At 43.1% G+C, this 16,351-nt stretch overlaps 1 protein-coding gene across 2 annotated transcripts; it reads right to left on the bottom strand.

The window, feature by feature from the left end:
* Positions 1 to 946: 946 nt before the first annotated feature.
* On the bottom strand, positions 947 to 16,236 carry EXOSC10 (exosome component 10). Of its 2 annotated transcripts, none has more exons than XM_074892594.1 (25): positions 16,078 to 16,236; positions 15,125 to 15,261; positions 14,561 to 14,684; positions 13,953 to 14,057; positions 13,372 to 13,537; positions 12,480 to 12,591; positions 12,117 to 12,192; positions 11,863 to 11,973; positions 11,287 to 11,430; positions 10,779 to 10,969; positions 9,906 to 10,062; positions 9,102 to 9,250; positions 8,738 to 8,788; positions 7,851 to 7,962; positions 7,135 to 7,185; positions 6,517 to 6,595; positions 6,233 to 6,354; positions 5,833 to 5,928; positions 5,141 to 5,215; positions 4,577 to 4,664; positions 4,269 to 4,342; positions 3,554 to 3,722; positions 3,012 to 3,073; positions 1,702 to 1,775; positions 947 to 1,136 (listed from the first exon to the last, which is right to left on the bottom strand). In XM_074892594.1, the coding sequence occupies exons 1-25, from the start codon at positions 16,234 to 16,236 to the stop codon at positions 1,106 to 1,108; spliced, it is 2,715 nt and encodes a 904-aa protein (XP_074748695.1). In that variant the 3' UTR covers positions 947 to 1,105. The 2 variants fall into 2 exon arrangements, with proteins under 2 accessions (XP_074748695.1, XP_074748696.1); XM_074892595.1 differs by lacking the exon at positions 16,078 to 16,236 and adding an exon at positions 15,551 to 15,851 and having other exon boundaries at positions 4,269 to 4,360.
* Between the last annotated feature and the right edge of the window lie 115 nt (positions 16,237 to 16,351).

Raw genomic sequence — 16,351 nt, forward strand, 5'->3', positions numbered from 1 at the left:
CTGTCACTGCCAAAACGGGCAAGCATGAAATGGAAAGTCAGAAAAGGAAATCAGAGTGAAGACAAGGCCTTTGGGAACGGGAGCAAGATCAATTTGTCAGCGCAGTGACTGGCAATTCAGGAAGCAGCTCTACCACTGATTTAATGCGGTAAACGTGGTTAATGTCACTGCTAATGTCACCTCAGCCCTACCCTTCAGTACTCCCAACTGCCAAACTGTAACGTTGCTTACCTCTTTCACAGCAGCGTTACCAGCCTTCAGTTGTCAGCATTTAGAATAAGCTCTGCCATCCATCCATCCATCCATCCATCCATCCAATTACGGGCTGATACTCTTTCTACAAAGACTTCAGGATAACGCACCGAGGGTATGTAAAACTCTGAAGTGTTAGAATAGCTGTACTGAGACTCAGCTGCAGCACAGAACCTCACTAGCTTTCCCCAGCACAATATTGCACCATTTTTTTTTATTTACCTTCCACCTAATGCTATTGCTTTCACTCTATAACTTTATGGTGAAACTACTAGTCTCTGATCCAAAAAGTACCCTAAATAAAAAATAAAATCTTTGCTTAAAAATACACAAACACTGCCAGGTAAACACACTCAGTTTTCCTACTACCTTGTCTTTTAAGAGATGAGCTGTGCAGTTCAATTTTTAAGCAAGGTCTAACATAAAAGTCTGGCCTTATTTCCTCCTCCGGGCTGCTGGGTTCTGAGTCACATCTACTGAATCTATCAGTTTCGTGCTGGCTTTAGAGGTGCCAGGAGGTCCCTCTCATAGTCCACTGACGCGCTGGTTCTAGACTTCAAGCAACTCCAAGGAGTGACAAGTTTAGTCTAACTGTGTTTGAGGACACAGGATAAACTTTCAAAATTAGAAACAAAGCAACATTGTGAGTATAATTAGAAAAAACCCAATGTGAATATAATAAAAGTGACATCAATTAAGATGTTTTTCCTTTTGGAAAAAAAGGATTTTAATGGGTTTAAAAACATTTTCTGTACAAAAACTGCTCAATGACTGGTATTTGCCTTCCCATGGTGACAATACTTCTGACTATTGTTTCGTTCAGCAGCAACTCCCACAGGTCCTGTAACAAGGACTATCTCTTTGGCCAGTGGTGCCTGGAACCCCTGCAAAAGACAGTTACAGAAAGACTTTTAACTCTTGCTCCAAAGTCACTCAAGACTGAAAACCTACCATAGGTTACAATTCTATTCAGAGTCATGATGCAGACAGAACCCTTCTCCCTCCAGTGCTGCCCTTAGGTAGCGTTCCACTTTTATAACTAATACACGAGGATCATGCCTCGTAAGCACTATCTATTCAGAACAAGAGTGTTCATATTTGGCAGTAGTCACTTATCTTCCTCCCGAGCTAGGCAAGTGTTCTCCCCACTTCTACCTATCTTTATGGCCAAAGAAAGCGACTCCCACATCTGTTAACACAAACATTTACCTCAGCATTTCAAACCTTCCACCCAGATTTGTCTTTGATTGCATTAATCCTGACTAAGCTTTTTTTTATTCTCTTTTTTCCTTTAAACTGACGTCAAGCTGTGATACAACCTCTTCCCATTAAACATGTGCTTAAGCTCCCACAGCAATAGAGGACAATAGCCCAGAGCTTTGCCCATAGCTCCAAGGCACAGGCGTGAAAATACTCCACCACTGCGATGAGAGCAGGCTGACAACACACCTATCAGCTTTCCCGGCCAGGTAGGACATGCTTCTGTTTCCAGATTGTTGAAGTCTGTTAGCTCCAGCAAATTTCTGCACAGGAAAAAAAAAAACAAACCCACCATCACCACAGTCAGGTACCTGCCAAATACAGCATATTCCACTAGATTCATGTGCTGTCAGGTCCCTCCAACTTCAAGGAACACTGCTGGTTTACAGCATGAGCTTTATGTTTTAGGATTTCTTTATATGCATGTGCACTGAATGCATCCGACTAAGTGCTGTTCCACTGGTCTGACCTTGACATGTGAGGCACAATACCCCACTGACGATAAATCTTACCCATCTAGACAGAAAGATCTGTACAGGTTGTCCCAAAATCACCAGCTTCTTTTTTTTCCTCCCAAAACAAGTTTCAACTGACACAGCAAAGGGATTGCACAGGAAACTGTCTCCTACACTATCAGGCATAAACTTGTTCAGCTTCTGAAATATGATTTTTAATGAGTATCTAAGATGCTCTCTGGTACCATTTGCCCTCCAGTTAAATTGCAGGAAAGCAGCATGTGCAGGAAAGAGGCTGAAATGCAAGAAATGAGCTTCAGAACTTAAAATTAACGCTTGAGCGCCCGAGTTCACGCATGGGCACCCTATTACATCATGCCCGAATGCTGACTGACGTCACGCATCAGTACCCAAACGCTCCACACACGAGCACTATGCAGGGTATACACCAGAGGTTTTAGGTAACCCAGGTCTGCAGGGGTGACCTGGGGTGGGGTGGGGGGTGATGACACAGGAACTGCCCTGTTTTGGTCACAGGTTTCCCTAAGTATGTGTTTGATTACGTTTTCTTTCTTCACTTCAATCTCTCAATCTCAATTAGCAATTAATTAAGTAAAAATTCTCTGAGCTGAGACTGTTTTCTTAATGACAGTTCTTGGTGGAGAATGCGGGCAACACACACAGTCCTGACGTGGCCTGGAATAACTGGACTGACTTGGAGATGAGAGTGCCTTGAATTTGGCATTGGGAATTTGTGGAGTTGGGCTGTGGTCTAAGTGTCACACCTGTGATGTATGGAGGTGTAGGTGTGAACAATACATGAAGGGTGGGAAACAGCAAGAGAGTCTGAGGGGCCCCAAGGAAGCTCTTCCTGAATGGGAAGAGGCTAGAATACGACGTACGAGCTTGAGACTGGAAGCTGCACCTCAGTACCAAGTGCTATTAGGGAACATTCTGCAGATCCAGAAAAAGTCATCTGCCTTCTCCAGTGAGACCCCAGCTATCATCAACAATTCTGTTCCTTCTTTCATGACATGCCTGTACCTTGCCTGCGTAAGCTTGCTTGGCAGGATCAAACTGTGGCGACTGTTTCGATTTACTGCTTCCTAAGGGAGAGAGGAGAGAAGCTGTCACTAAAATTTTCCATAAAGGACAGTGTGTTCCATGGTGTTCCTCTGATAAGGAGGTTTCACTGCAGTCTCCCACATGCTAAAAACCACAACAGTCCCTTAAGGGCAGGAGATGCTTTTGAATAGATACTTGTTACAAAGGAGTCAAATCTCCTTTGCCTCCCAGTTCCTGGGGTTCAATTAAACAGATGACTTTCTCTACAGAGAAAAGAAGCAAAATCTGAACCCACAATCCCCTTGGCCAATGGTTTCAGGATTTAGTTTCCAAATTGGAAAAGGGATGCTAAACCGTACATTCCCCAGCTTAATTTCTTTTAGTATTTCCCCACTGTAAGGTAAATGCATTGTAACAGTTTGTACCGCCTTGGCACCTACATTCACACACAGCCTTCTCAGGGCTCAGCTGGCAACATTTTCTACAGCCTGCAGCACTCCAGCAAGAGATCCAGATCTTACCCGCAAACACTTTGAAGTTGGACTTGCTGTAATCAAAGGGGGTAAACTGCTTTGGTGCTTCCAGCTCTTCTGGTTGCTGGGAGGCTTTTGGCCTTTTCTTCTCTTGTTTTGGTAATTCTGTTCCCGTTTCACTCATGACTCTCTCCCTCTTCTTATTAGCTTGTTCCTGCTGTGAAAGCAACCCACAGAACAGAAACAAGGACAAGTTCAGGAGAGCAGAATGAAACATCTCTGTGTAGGCATGAACACCAGCATGCAGATGAACTGCCCAAGGGACCTATGCCCCAGTGACAGCTATTGCCCGTGGCAATAATAGCATGGGGAGAAAGCACTTGCGTTCTTCCTTTGGAGTAAACTGCTTTTTAAAATTTTCCTCACAGCAGACTTTTCAGATGAAAAGCTGAGTTGTCATTTCACAGAATACTAGAGGCTGAGATCTGCTGTGGCCCCACGGGCAGATTTGGGGGAACGTAGTCAAGTGAGGAGCAGAGAGGTGCAGCAGTGGAAAACATTCCCTACTGAAGATATGGAGGAATGCAAAGATTTGCACAGCACGGTTGCTAGGGGCCTGTTGCTACACACAGGGCAGAAAGGCTGCTATCAAAAGACTGTCATTCAGACATTTCAGAGTTATAGGGCTCAGGGTTTCATTCTGAGCTATGTCATAAAGGCCAAAAGAGGCAAAGACTGGAAGTAGGGAATTCCAATGACATACCATAGCTTGCTGACGAACAGATACAATATCTTCTGCTGCCTCTTTATACACCTTCTGTGCCTGGTCACGAGCAGCTACAGAAACAAGCATTACTATAAAAAAACAGGAGCAGGTTAGCCAGGAGCTTAGAAAAAGCAAGCAAACCAGCTTGCAGCAAGTCTCAAACTAAACAGAGTACAATCTTTGTCAAACAATGCCATTCATCAGGAAATCCATCATCTAAGGTTTTCTTGTAACTGGGAAACAACCTATGTGCGTTGGGAGAAGCGCGCTAGCCAGCACATTGAGAAAGGGAAGAATGGCTGTACCTGACTGCTGGGCTGCTTTCTTTTTGGTTTCATCCTTGGACTCCTTCTGAACTTGTGTCCGACTCATCAACTTCCATCGATTGCTGATCTGCAATAAAAAAAATTACTTTCTTCAAAGTTTTATGGCAAAAGGTAGTTTATAAACTTGTTACCACACGCTGGTCTTCATTAAGAGTACAAAAGATCAAATTGGATTGTAAAAGAGATTAAGATCTGCTGCACCAGGTAAAGTAAAACCATGTGCTTTAAAAGTTCTGAGCTACAAACAAGCCATGAGAACAAAGGCAGATACAGACTTCAGTAGTAGTTTGTAGCTTTGACAGACAGGGAATATACAGAGGAATGTCTCCAATCCCTGGTTCTTTGAAGGATAAAAATGCTACAGAAACAATGAACTACAGATTCAGAAACATGTCAAGTTTCTTAAAACTTAATATTCTTTTTCTAAGGAGAATCCAAGGAGAAAAAAAAAAAGTTCTATATTGCTGAGGTTCTCAAAGGAAAATAATCTATTTATTTATTTCTTTTGTCCTACTTGGCAGGAAACTTTAGCACAAGTCTTACTTCATAAATTTTTGATGACGGGTCAAACTTTGCAGATTGTGAGACATAGGCAGGATTCTGTTCTGAAGGTAGGTACTGTAGAGAGGAAAAACCCATTTTGCTTTAAACACAGCACATGACATTTAGCTCATTGCTAAAATGCTACTTAAAATGTTCCAAATCAGTAAGTTCATATTTAAGAAACATTCTACAGATAGAACACCTTTTGGAAAAAGAGAAGTTACCACAGCTATGGCCAAGGGAAACGTTAAAGAAAAACCAAACAACAAAAACCTGACAAACCAACCCCCAACCACACACCAGAAAAAGTTGTTTTGATACTATTTCCTAGTAATTTGCCATTCCAAATCTATAACAAAGTATTCTATTGTTCTACTGATTCATTAGAAGAGTAAAATCAGCCCACTAACTCTAGCCATAGAGATGAAAATGTGATGCAAATTAAAAAACCCTCAAACTTGATTAAAAAAACAGTGAAAGGTCTGTTTACTATGTAGAAAGACATATATCTAGGAGGCATTTCAATGTGTTTTCAAAACAAGTTCACACGTGTGTGCTTTGCAAGGAGGACACTCTCCCAACCCCAGTAAGAGAGCAGCTGCTGATGCAGTATCAAGCTCTTCCGGATATGTCAGAGCATCCTCTGCACTAGTTTACAAGTCCTGCTACAAATATGTACTGGGAGCTTTTACCATTCTAAATGGATTTTCAAAGGACTCCATTATACGCTGAGCTTTCTGCTGTGCAGTGGTTAAAGTCTTCTCACTTCCTTCATCTTCATCACATTCCTTAAAAAAAAAGGAAGAAATATTAACATTAATAATTTTTGGTTTTGGCTACTGCCATTTCATGCATGTATTTCTCACTCTATCTGAAACTCCACTGATGGCAGTAACCCTCCAGAGAGATGTAATTAACTTGCTGGCCTCCTAACCTAGCTGTCTTGTTATGCCATATGCTTGACAGGAAGCCAGTATCATTTCTGTGCATGTCCCACCTTAGTATTTCTTGCCACACTTTCACACAGTTTTATCAAATTAAGTATCTTTTCTAATACTTAAATACTGACACTGTCACAAACATGTTGCTTACACTGAATATGCTGACAGTGGCAGTTGCAACAAGACATGTTGACTCTGGCTGAGCACCCTGAATATTCATTGTCTTCTCACTGTCTGAAAAGAGACAGCCATGTTCCAAAATTGGTGCAGGCTCTACAGGAAAAGGATACGAAAGTTTTATTAGACACTTGTATATTTGACTGCTCTTTTGTGTAATGAGACTCTACTGAAAGTTTCTTCAGGGCTGCTTATTTTCCCATGTCAAAGTCATATCATGTCATTATTAGCACAATTTTTAGGTTAAGTCCAAATTACCCAAGGCAGAGTTGTTCTGAAAATCATCCATAGGAATCCGGGAACTGTCATGTGGTCCAAAGAAGATATTCTCCAGCCTCTGCAGAGAGATTCAAATTACAAACACCATTAATACATTACTCTGTGAGTCTGTGTACGTTTTCACATATTGCAGAGACACATGAATGAAAATTCAAATAAAAGGGTGAAATTCAGAGACTGAATATTCTTAATATAGCTCACCTGCCAGAGCACATTGCATCTGGCATCAAAAGGGTCTCTCTGTGGCTAATGGAGATGCTTTACTTCACACACACAAGGAGAACAGACGAGTCAGCCTTAGAAACTCATCTGAAACTTTTCTTACAGATCAGTCAATATAGACTAACACACATGACACTGTCCAGCAGCTAGAGTGTTTGCTGATGAAGCCGTAAGTGTTGCTATTATGGTGGTTTGTAAAATACCAATTTACAGCTGGTAACATTATAAGGCTAGCACAGAAAAGTAACATTAAGCTAAAGTGGAGAGACCTGTAAAATGGCTGAGTAAACAATTTACTAGAAGCTAGATTTTTGCTACATTTGTTTCTGAGTTTAAGGCTTAAGACATTAAGTAACAATATTATGTAAACAGTACCTCAGGGTTGGATAGAGGTGCTCTCTTCTTGACTGCCAAACCAATCTCTGACTAGAATGGGAGAGAAAGATAAGTGACTTAAATGCACCTGTCCTATTTCTTCTATGCTGGCACCCTTATCAATGTTTTCAACACATTTATTACAAGCTAGCAGGTTAAGAAAATTACTTTCTTCTTCTCCTGTAGTGTTTGCGTATGGATACATTTAAACACCTCACACTGAAAGGACACATTCATGCTCACAAATGGTTTTGTTTCACCAAAGAAGACTGTACTAATATCAACGTGCTGACGATGTATTTTAACTAACGAAAGTCTTACACCTAGGGTGGTTTTTTTTGCTTCACCATAGCTGTAAAAGATTTATGAATCCATTTACATGGCTAACAAATTCCACAAGGTCCAGTTCTTCCTCACGCAGGCAAACATGACGAGCAATGCAAGACAGACAACTGCGCCCTATTCAAGTAGCGTCTGTCCTTTTAATGCTCTAGTTCTCCAGGAACCTACACTGTGTGTAAGCCAGTACACAGCAGACAATAGACAGGCAAGAAGCTGCTGCAATATATCTTTCTGCTCTGCTACAGAACACTATATTCACAGCGTTCAAAAAACAAACTTCAGCATACACATCATCACAGGTCACCATTTAGCTCCAGTCCCTGGCTTATGGAAAGCAAGTGATGAGTCTCCTGTGTGGTACAAGCTACTCCTACCTTGAGAAGAGGCATCTCCCGGGCCTGCTGAATGAGAAGATGCAATTCATTAATCTGCTGGCGAACTAGTGGTGGGACTGGATTACAGCAAGCAATGATGCCCTGGGGTTCTCTAAAGAGAGATGAGAAAAATTCAGTGTACTATATTTACAGCCGATATGTTAGGCATTTGCATTCAAAGGATGTGCAACCAGATATAACCATGGTCCTGACTGTGACAGAGTAAGACAAGTCAGATTAATCTGTCAGAGTTTATTCTCTGCGATGAAAAATTCTTCTGTACCAGGTTTGTGCAGATAAGGAGAAACCATTAACTCTCACTTATCTTTTCTGTGGTCGGTCTGTCTGTCTCCATCTTCATTTCAATCCTTGTTCAGTATTCATCTATGGAAGCTAAGCCCAGCAGTGGACTTGTGTTTAAAGATGCATTTTTATTATTCTCAAGTATGGATGTTAGATGAGTGCCAAGTGTTTGAGAAAAATGTTGGATAAACCAGGTGTTTAAGTGATCTGCCCCTTGTCCCCCACCCTCCCATCTCTTTAGGAACTAAAAAAAACCCCAAATAAATTCTATGGGGGAACTCATCCCTTTCTTGCTTTGTAATACTGTAGGAATCTCAGGGGGAACATGTGACATACAGCAATGCAAAGGAATGTGTTTTATTAGTGGAATAAAATCAGAGAGAGATGTATCCCAGAAGAAGTTTGTAGCCTTCTGAAGGAGTATTGCTATTTATTTCTCTTCCAGACTGAACAACTGTAGAGAAAAGCAGTATTGACAGCTGGAAGGAAGGAACCAACTGCAGAAGTAATTATACACTAGGAAACGACTTGCCTTGCTGGATATTAAAATCAAATGAGACTCCTCAAGGATGAACAAAACTTACTTGGGCAGCTCCTCTGCGATCTTCAATAGCATATGATTTGGTAGCACATACCTACAACACAAAGAGGCGGTGTAAATGTAACATAATGTTAAAAACTCTTAAAAATACCTACAAAGTGCACAAGTCTGCCCCAATTACAAGGTCTGAAAAGATGAAATCAGTTAAAAAGAAATTAAGTAGGACTGATCTAGGTACCTGTAAGAATTTACTGCTAACATAACAGGACTTCTGTGTAAAAAGAAGCCTGAGGTAGTACATTAATTTCTACAGGTAACAAAATGGTTCCACCTCGGGGGCAGGAAGGGCACAATTCAAGAGACTCACTGAAGTATTAAGCCAGTGTCTGTAACAAAAGCCTTCCTACCCTGTGCTCTCATCCTCTTGACGTGCCATCTTGTCTCTCCATGCAAACAGCAACCTAAATGCTGCTAGCTGCTGCGTGTTGAGATGTTTTTTCTGCCTCCTGTAGAGCTCAAGGTAGGATTCATCTGAAAAAAGGGGCTTGATGTATTTCTGAACAGGAAAAAAAAAAAGAAACACTCATGATCAGTACCAGATTTGTGCTTTCTAGTTTGCCTTGCTTCACTGACACAGACAGAATCTCCCACAGACATAAAGGGACTGAATAAACTCAGGTACAATGTGTCTTGAAGCTTTTATCCTAAACCATTGGTAGAAGCCTATCCCTGAAAAACATGTATCTCACCCATTTCTAGGGGAAATTCACTCTTGCCAACTCCAGGAGCAGCTTTAGACATACAATATCTTCAAGCCTTGCTACATTAGACAAGGTCTGCTTTCACAGACAGTATTTTCCACAGGCAGAATATAATTATCTCATAACGCAACTCCAGCTAGGCTTTGAACTTCTAGGAACATCCAGTAGAACTGGAAATGTAACATCTCTCTTGGGAAAGACACACCTGAAAGCATTGGGAGGCCAAGGAGTACTAGCATTCAAAAAACAGCAAGAAGGCATCTGAATCCAAGGATGTGAGCTAGTGAAACAAGTGACTGCACAGAACTGAGTCAGTTTGCACAGCTGTTTTCAGACACACAAAAAGGGAAAAAAGCTGCGTCTACGTAAAAGGTGTAGAACAGGCAAAGGACTTTCTGTACTACTCAGCCCATACTCTGACCCAGGTAATCCAACCAGGTGAAGCTTTACCTTCAGGCAGATGTCCTTGCTGCGTTGCCACACAACCTGCAGCTGAGTGGGCTGCTCGTTCCCTCTCTCCCACAGCGCCTCCCTCACTTTATCATAGATGTAGAGCAAGTAGTGAGTGTCATCACGGGCATACTGAATCATTTCTTCTGGCAAAGGGCTAGAACGAGAAACAAAATTACACGAATACATTTCATTTGCCCCACCAAACCGTCACTTTCCTCTTGCAAGGCATACTGGGAGAAACTGCATGTAAAACAGGCCAAGAACCAATATGGAAATTCTTCTGTTTCCTTTCTGAAGGATTTGCTGGGCAACATGCTGTGCGCTCTCCAAATTCAGATGGCATCTTATTCACACGCTGGAGAGCAGGACTGCCGCGTAGCTAAGTCAGATAGCAGAACTGCTTGCTATGGTATTTGTCATAATTCTCCTCTCTCTGCAGAGCTTACATAAAGCAGACCTGGGATCTCTGTGGTGTGCAGGGTCCATCTGCATAACCAAGCTCATTGCTCCAAGAGCATACTGCTCTAGCTAGTGCAGGCAACTGAATGTTTTTTGGGGGGCTCTAGAGGAGCAAATACTGACTTTCTCCATAATACTGCAGCAGTTAAAGTGCTGTTCCCAAGAAGTGAGCTTCCAGGAGCTTTTCATTACTTAATCTTCCCAAAAGTACTCATTTACTAAAGAAACATGGGAAAATGTGACTCTCATAGAAGAGCTTAAAGCACAGCCAGGTAAACGCTGTGCTTGTTCACTTTGAGACTAACCTACAACTATGGGGCTTGCAACTAGAAACATGCTCCTGCTCTAACAGTACAAACACGGGTAAGGGCTATCTTGCAGCTCCAGCCTGTTTAAAGGGTCAGTTCTTACCGTATCCTCCAGTCAGCCAGCTGGTACTGCTTGTCAGCATCTACACTGCAATACAGCTTTAGCAAGTGGTCCAAAGAATGCCTGCCAAGATTGAGGAGACGTGCAGCTTGGTGAGTATCAAACATGTTCACCAAGTACAGACCAAAGTCTTTTTGCAGCCATTCCACATCTGAATCGGCACCATGAAGGACCTTGAAAAGCAAAACAAATTGAGAATGATATGAAGAACATTTCTACTCCAGGCTGGCAGTGCTGTGGTTTCATATTCATGTGTCTAGGACCAGATTCCTCTTCTCTCTTTCTTTCACTGTTAAGTGCAGAACTACTAAATGAGTGCACTTGGCAAGTAACTCCCCACTTACATCAAGGAAACAGGCACATGAACAAATTACAATGAAAGCACAGCCAAGTGACCAAGACAGAGCACACATAGCTTTTAACTACAATAAAGCTTAAAGAGGTGGGGGGAAGGAATCCTGGTGGCGAATGGGTGAATTTGGCAGCTGACCTTCACAATTGCAGGGTCTGTGAAGGTCTCGTTGAGAATGTTCATGTCGCTGCGCAATTCCAGTGTATCAATAATGAAATCTTCTGTTCGGGTGGAAATCTGCATCAGACATGTCAAGCCCAGGAAGCTCCTGTAGGAATGGTGCTGAAAAACATGGAAGAGAGAGGTAAGCTAGGATCCATTACAGAAGTAATACTAATAATGCTAATAAAACAAACAGCACCCCAAGTGAAGAAAGAAAAAGTAATAGGGAACTTCTTAAAGAAGACGACAATTGGATGAGCAAGTCACTCTTTGCAGTCACTAACATGACAAAAAACATGGGATGAATTGAAAGAAGATCAAATTCAGTATGAAGTGTGCAGCCAGTACTACCATTGGAAAACTTATAATATTGTCACAGTTTAATTCAACCTTCTAGAGAATATCTGACAGGGTCATGACTGTCTTTTCGTGTCAGAAAGTACAAAAAGCAGAAGAAAGAGAAGACTACAAAACAGACTAGAAGAATATAATGGTCTCCTAGGTACTAAGACTACACATGTAACTTTTAAACAGAAAAAGCAATTTGATTACCTCTAAGTCCAGGGCAAATTCTTTACAATTCATAAGCTTTTCATTTAGCTCTACCAGCTCGTCCAGTGTGGTGATAAAATGACAGGGTGTTTCCTTGATGGGCCTGTACATCTGGCAGAGCAAATTATTAGGCATGGTGTGTTCTCTGACAATTCCCACCCCTGACCTCCACCCTCCATTCTGAAATTTGTCAAGTATGGCCGTCTGTAAACTGACTGCCTCTGCAGTAAGTTTAAATTAATGTGGGCACCAACCTGGGGTTCTGGTTTCTTGAGAACTCCATCTGGTGGAGAAAAATGCTCCAGTTCATACTGATAAGGGTGAGCAAACCTGCAGGAATTAGGAATACAGGCACAGACTTCGGTCATCTTTATGAAGCCAGAGCACAGAGACTTTGAGAGCTATGGCAGTTTCCCTATTGAGTAGAAATTTTATCTCTTATTAAGCATAGGCTTAAAATAACTGCAGATGTCTAAAGCAAGTCACACGCAACATGATGTGCAGACACAAACACATGCAGAACTGTTACACATGAATAGCATCGGCACAATGGGACCATACAAGTGCATGTTCACCAATGATACTCCAAGCACCTTGCTGTCAATTTAATTTCTTACATGTCTTGCTCAGTTTGCTGCGTCCTCTGCTGGTGTATGAAGTCTGCCAAAGCAGCTGGCACATCCAAGTCTTCAGGGCGCTCCTTGCGTTCCCGTCCACTTTTTGTGAGGGCTGAACAACCAATATGGAACAACTGGACTGGGTCCCACACAGAACATGTTCTCAGCCTACTACACTCTCCCCTCCACCCACCACAAGATCTTACTAAAATCATAAAGTGTCAAAAGTCTTAACAACTGAGACCTGCAGCTTTTCCTGTCAGCAAGATTTCTGTCTGCACCTCTAATGACAACTCAGTTACTAGGTTTTACCAGGCTGTTGTTAAGCAAGACGCAAGATGGTTCTGCTCAAGAGCTTGGAAGGAGATTGAAAAATCTTCAGAAAAATCTTTCAATCATTCCCAGTTACTATAAGTACAGCCACATCAGTGCAGACTAAAGATGAATCACCAGCAGCAGAATGACATCTTGCTGACACATGATGTTAGGCTGACAGCTTTGATAAAGCACCCAAAGCAAAGATAGATCTAACCGTACACCCGGTGCTCCTAACTAATTAGAAAGAAGTATCTGTAAAGCCAACTAGACTAGTCAAGGCCACTTCCAGTGCCAGAGTGACTCTCATCACGTACGTTCAACGGTGGTAAAAAGAAGCAGCAGAATATCTGCTTGGAACAGATTATTTACTGGATACCAACAAGATGTTGCTGTATGCTGACTGACCCTTACATTGCAGAGATGTATAGAGTCACAGAGCGAGCTTATGCCTAAATGGTCAACATCTCCTGCTGTTCCTTGTTTTTACAGTCAATGATTTCTCCTCTAGACTGTGAGGACAGATTTGTTGTCAAATAGTCTCAATAGGTTACCCAACAAAAAATAAAGCCCTTACCTTCAGGCAAAGGTTTCAAAGCATTTGGCTTAATAAAAAGTTTAGGTACAAAGGGAGTGTTTGAATTGTCAATCTTTTCCCGAAACTTAAGCTGTGGTCGAGCGATATTCTTGGCATGAAGCAGTCGGAAGGTTTCAGATTGAGTTCTCTTGTGGGATTCTCCTGCCTATTTAAAAAAAGATAAACCACAGGTAAAACTCACATGACTTAACAGATGTTCAGTTTCTTTTACATATTTTTCTTTAGTCTGTTTCTGACCCAACAGTCAGAGGAATAAAGTTACACCCCAAACTCAAAAGTGAGTCACCTAAGAATGAAAGTTCTCTGAATCAGGATCCCGAATTCACATGAATAAGCAAAAGAAAGGCTGTTGTGTACGTGAAACTGAAACGGCAACGGAAAGCGCACAGAATCCAGAATCAAGTTTGAATAAATAGGAAAAGAAAAAAAGAGGGAGGGAGTTAAGACACGTCAAAAAACAGAACAGAACATTTAACTCCTCAATTCCACTGGAAAATCAGTAGTGCCAATGCTGGGAAAAAAGCTGAGATAACACAGCAAACTGAGTGCACAGGCCTCACCTTACGGTTCCAGCTGGAAATGATTGTCTGTGGGGGCTGTAACCCAGCAGGGAGGACTGGTTGCTGGTTTTTGTTCACTCCTGCTGCTTCATCCAATAAAATACCCTAAATTCCAGAAAAGCAAGGTGAAAATCAAACACCTGTTAAATTACCATGCTCAGCCACTCTAGTCAGACTGAATAAAGACAGACATACAGGCAGATATCCCCACAGCCATTTCACCCAAATTCTGTGCAACATGAGACAGACAAATGCACGAGGAACGTGTTGACCATCAGGGTAGCACAAGTTTCCTCAAAGAAGCAGCGCTGTGAATTGACAGACCTCAGTTCTCAGGTGGGGAGGTTCTTGTGCCAAACTGTATTTAGTTTCCTCACAAGTCACATATTACTTTCCTTCCCTTTGGGCCATAACCCATCTGCCTTAGCTGCTATAACCACTGGCCTAGCATGTGGAAATGTTTTTAAAATAAAAAAGGAAAACCATCAGATTGAGGGAACACTAAATGTAACTGTGAAAGCACAACCACTGAAATTCTTGCAGTGAAAAAAAGTACTTGTGGCAAGGGAATGGTTTATAAGAACAACATCCAGAATTAATTTACTTACCACTCTTTCAAGAATGACATCATTGGAGTCAACCAGCATATCAAATTTATCTTCCAGCTCTGTCACTTTGCTGCGATCTTTTATGTGGCTACGGCAGCCATGATATTGCATCACCTTGCTCATGCTTGCAAGAGAACAGTACAGCTATTAGCAATTTGAAAGCAGGCATGCTGAACACTAAAACATCCAATTCCCTTCAACTTTCTACATGTTCAGTTTAAAAATATATCAAATGCAGTACCTATAGATAACATAGCATGAGCAGTGAATAGAAGAAACACCTACACAGTATTAAGTGTTAGCATTAATTTCTTACAAAGTTTTAAAACAGTTTAATGCACTTTATATCAGCCTCTGCCCAGGTCTTTATCCAAATGATTATGAAAAGTCTCTTTAAACTTGTTACTTAAACTGTCAAACGCTAGAAGAGTAGCTAAAATTAGGTATGTGAAACAAAACATCTTTTTATCTACAGCAAATTTGGAGTCTCCAGAGAAGGGTGCTACCTTCAGTTTTGGATTGGAAGCTCTTAGCAACAGCTCAGAGATGCAAAAGCATCCTTACCAGTGAAGGAGACGGTCTCCCTGTGTTTCACAGTACGCACGGAAGCCAGGGAAGCTTCGGTAGAAGTCGTACTCATCGCCAGGCTGAGGAAGCCCATTAGATGCCTTTGTTGCAGCTACCACTGTGCCAAGAGCATACTGTGCAAGAATACCATTTTATTAGCATTTTTTTCTGTATTTTGTTTCTCTGATTACCCAGGATACTATTTAGTAGAAACGTGTTTTCTGTAGCTTGCTTGAACTGTGTGGCTCAAATACATATAATATCACATGGCTTTTCAACATGAGTAAATTTAGTCATTTAGTTCATGTTGTCTATTTAGAGACCTTTACAATGATGGAAGTCTAATAACAACACTTAAAACTCGCTCTAGTATCTAAGATCTGAAAGAAAAATTGTTAAGTCAGCAGGAACACAGGTAATTACTTTATTAATTTAACAAAACCCCATGATCCTACAACACTTCCTGCTTGAGAGCCAGTAGTCATTCCCTTCTTCAGAAGCTGCAGCGTGCACAGGTGAAACACAGGGCAGCAGACGTTGTGATCTGTATCCAAGGGGCAATACCCATCTCCACAGGCCCAGCAACGGCCCTCACGAGGGTTTTGACTCCTCTGCCTTTCAAGAACTTGCGCCGGGGAGGCGGCAAACCCCCACTGAGGGGCAGAACCGTGCTCAGGGCCAGAAGCCCGAGCCCCGGGTGGTAACAGGCCCCAACGCGCCGCTCTGGTCCCTGGCACCCGTGGGAGCGGCCCGACCCCCGCCCTTGCCGCGCCCGGCGGGGAGCGCCCCCGCGGGGCTCCTCACGGGGGGGCACCTACTTGAGTGGGGGTCCCCCGGCACCCCCGCGGGGCAGAACTACAGCTCCCGCCATGCCCCGGGCCGCGCACGGCACGCCGGGAGCGGTAGTGCACGGCGCCCGCCCCGCTCCCCGCGGCCCTCCCGCCGCGCACCTTGACGAAGGCGTCGGCGTCGTCGAAGCCGGGCAGCACCGCCGCCGCGCTGCCTCCCTCCGTCTCCGCGGGTCGCCCCTCCGCCCCCCGGCACCCCTCCTGCCCCGCGGGGCTCTCCGCGGCCGCGCTGCCGCTGCCCCCACCGGCGGCGGCCGCCATGTTGCCCCCGCAGCCACGCGACGCTGAGGCGCTCTCGCGAGAACGAGGCCGTCGGGGACGGGGGGAGGCGAGAGCGGGGGGAGCGCGTGCGCACGGGGAGAGCGCGCCACGCTGC

The sequence above is a fragment of the Strix uralensis genome, chromosome 23 (assembly GCF_047716275.1).
Source record: "Strix uralensis isolate ZFMK-TIS-50842 chromosome 23, bStrUra1, whole genome shotgun sequence".
NCBI lineage: Eukaryota > Metazoa > Chordata > Aves > Strigiformes > Strigidae > Strix > Strix uralensis.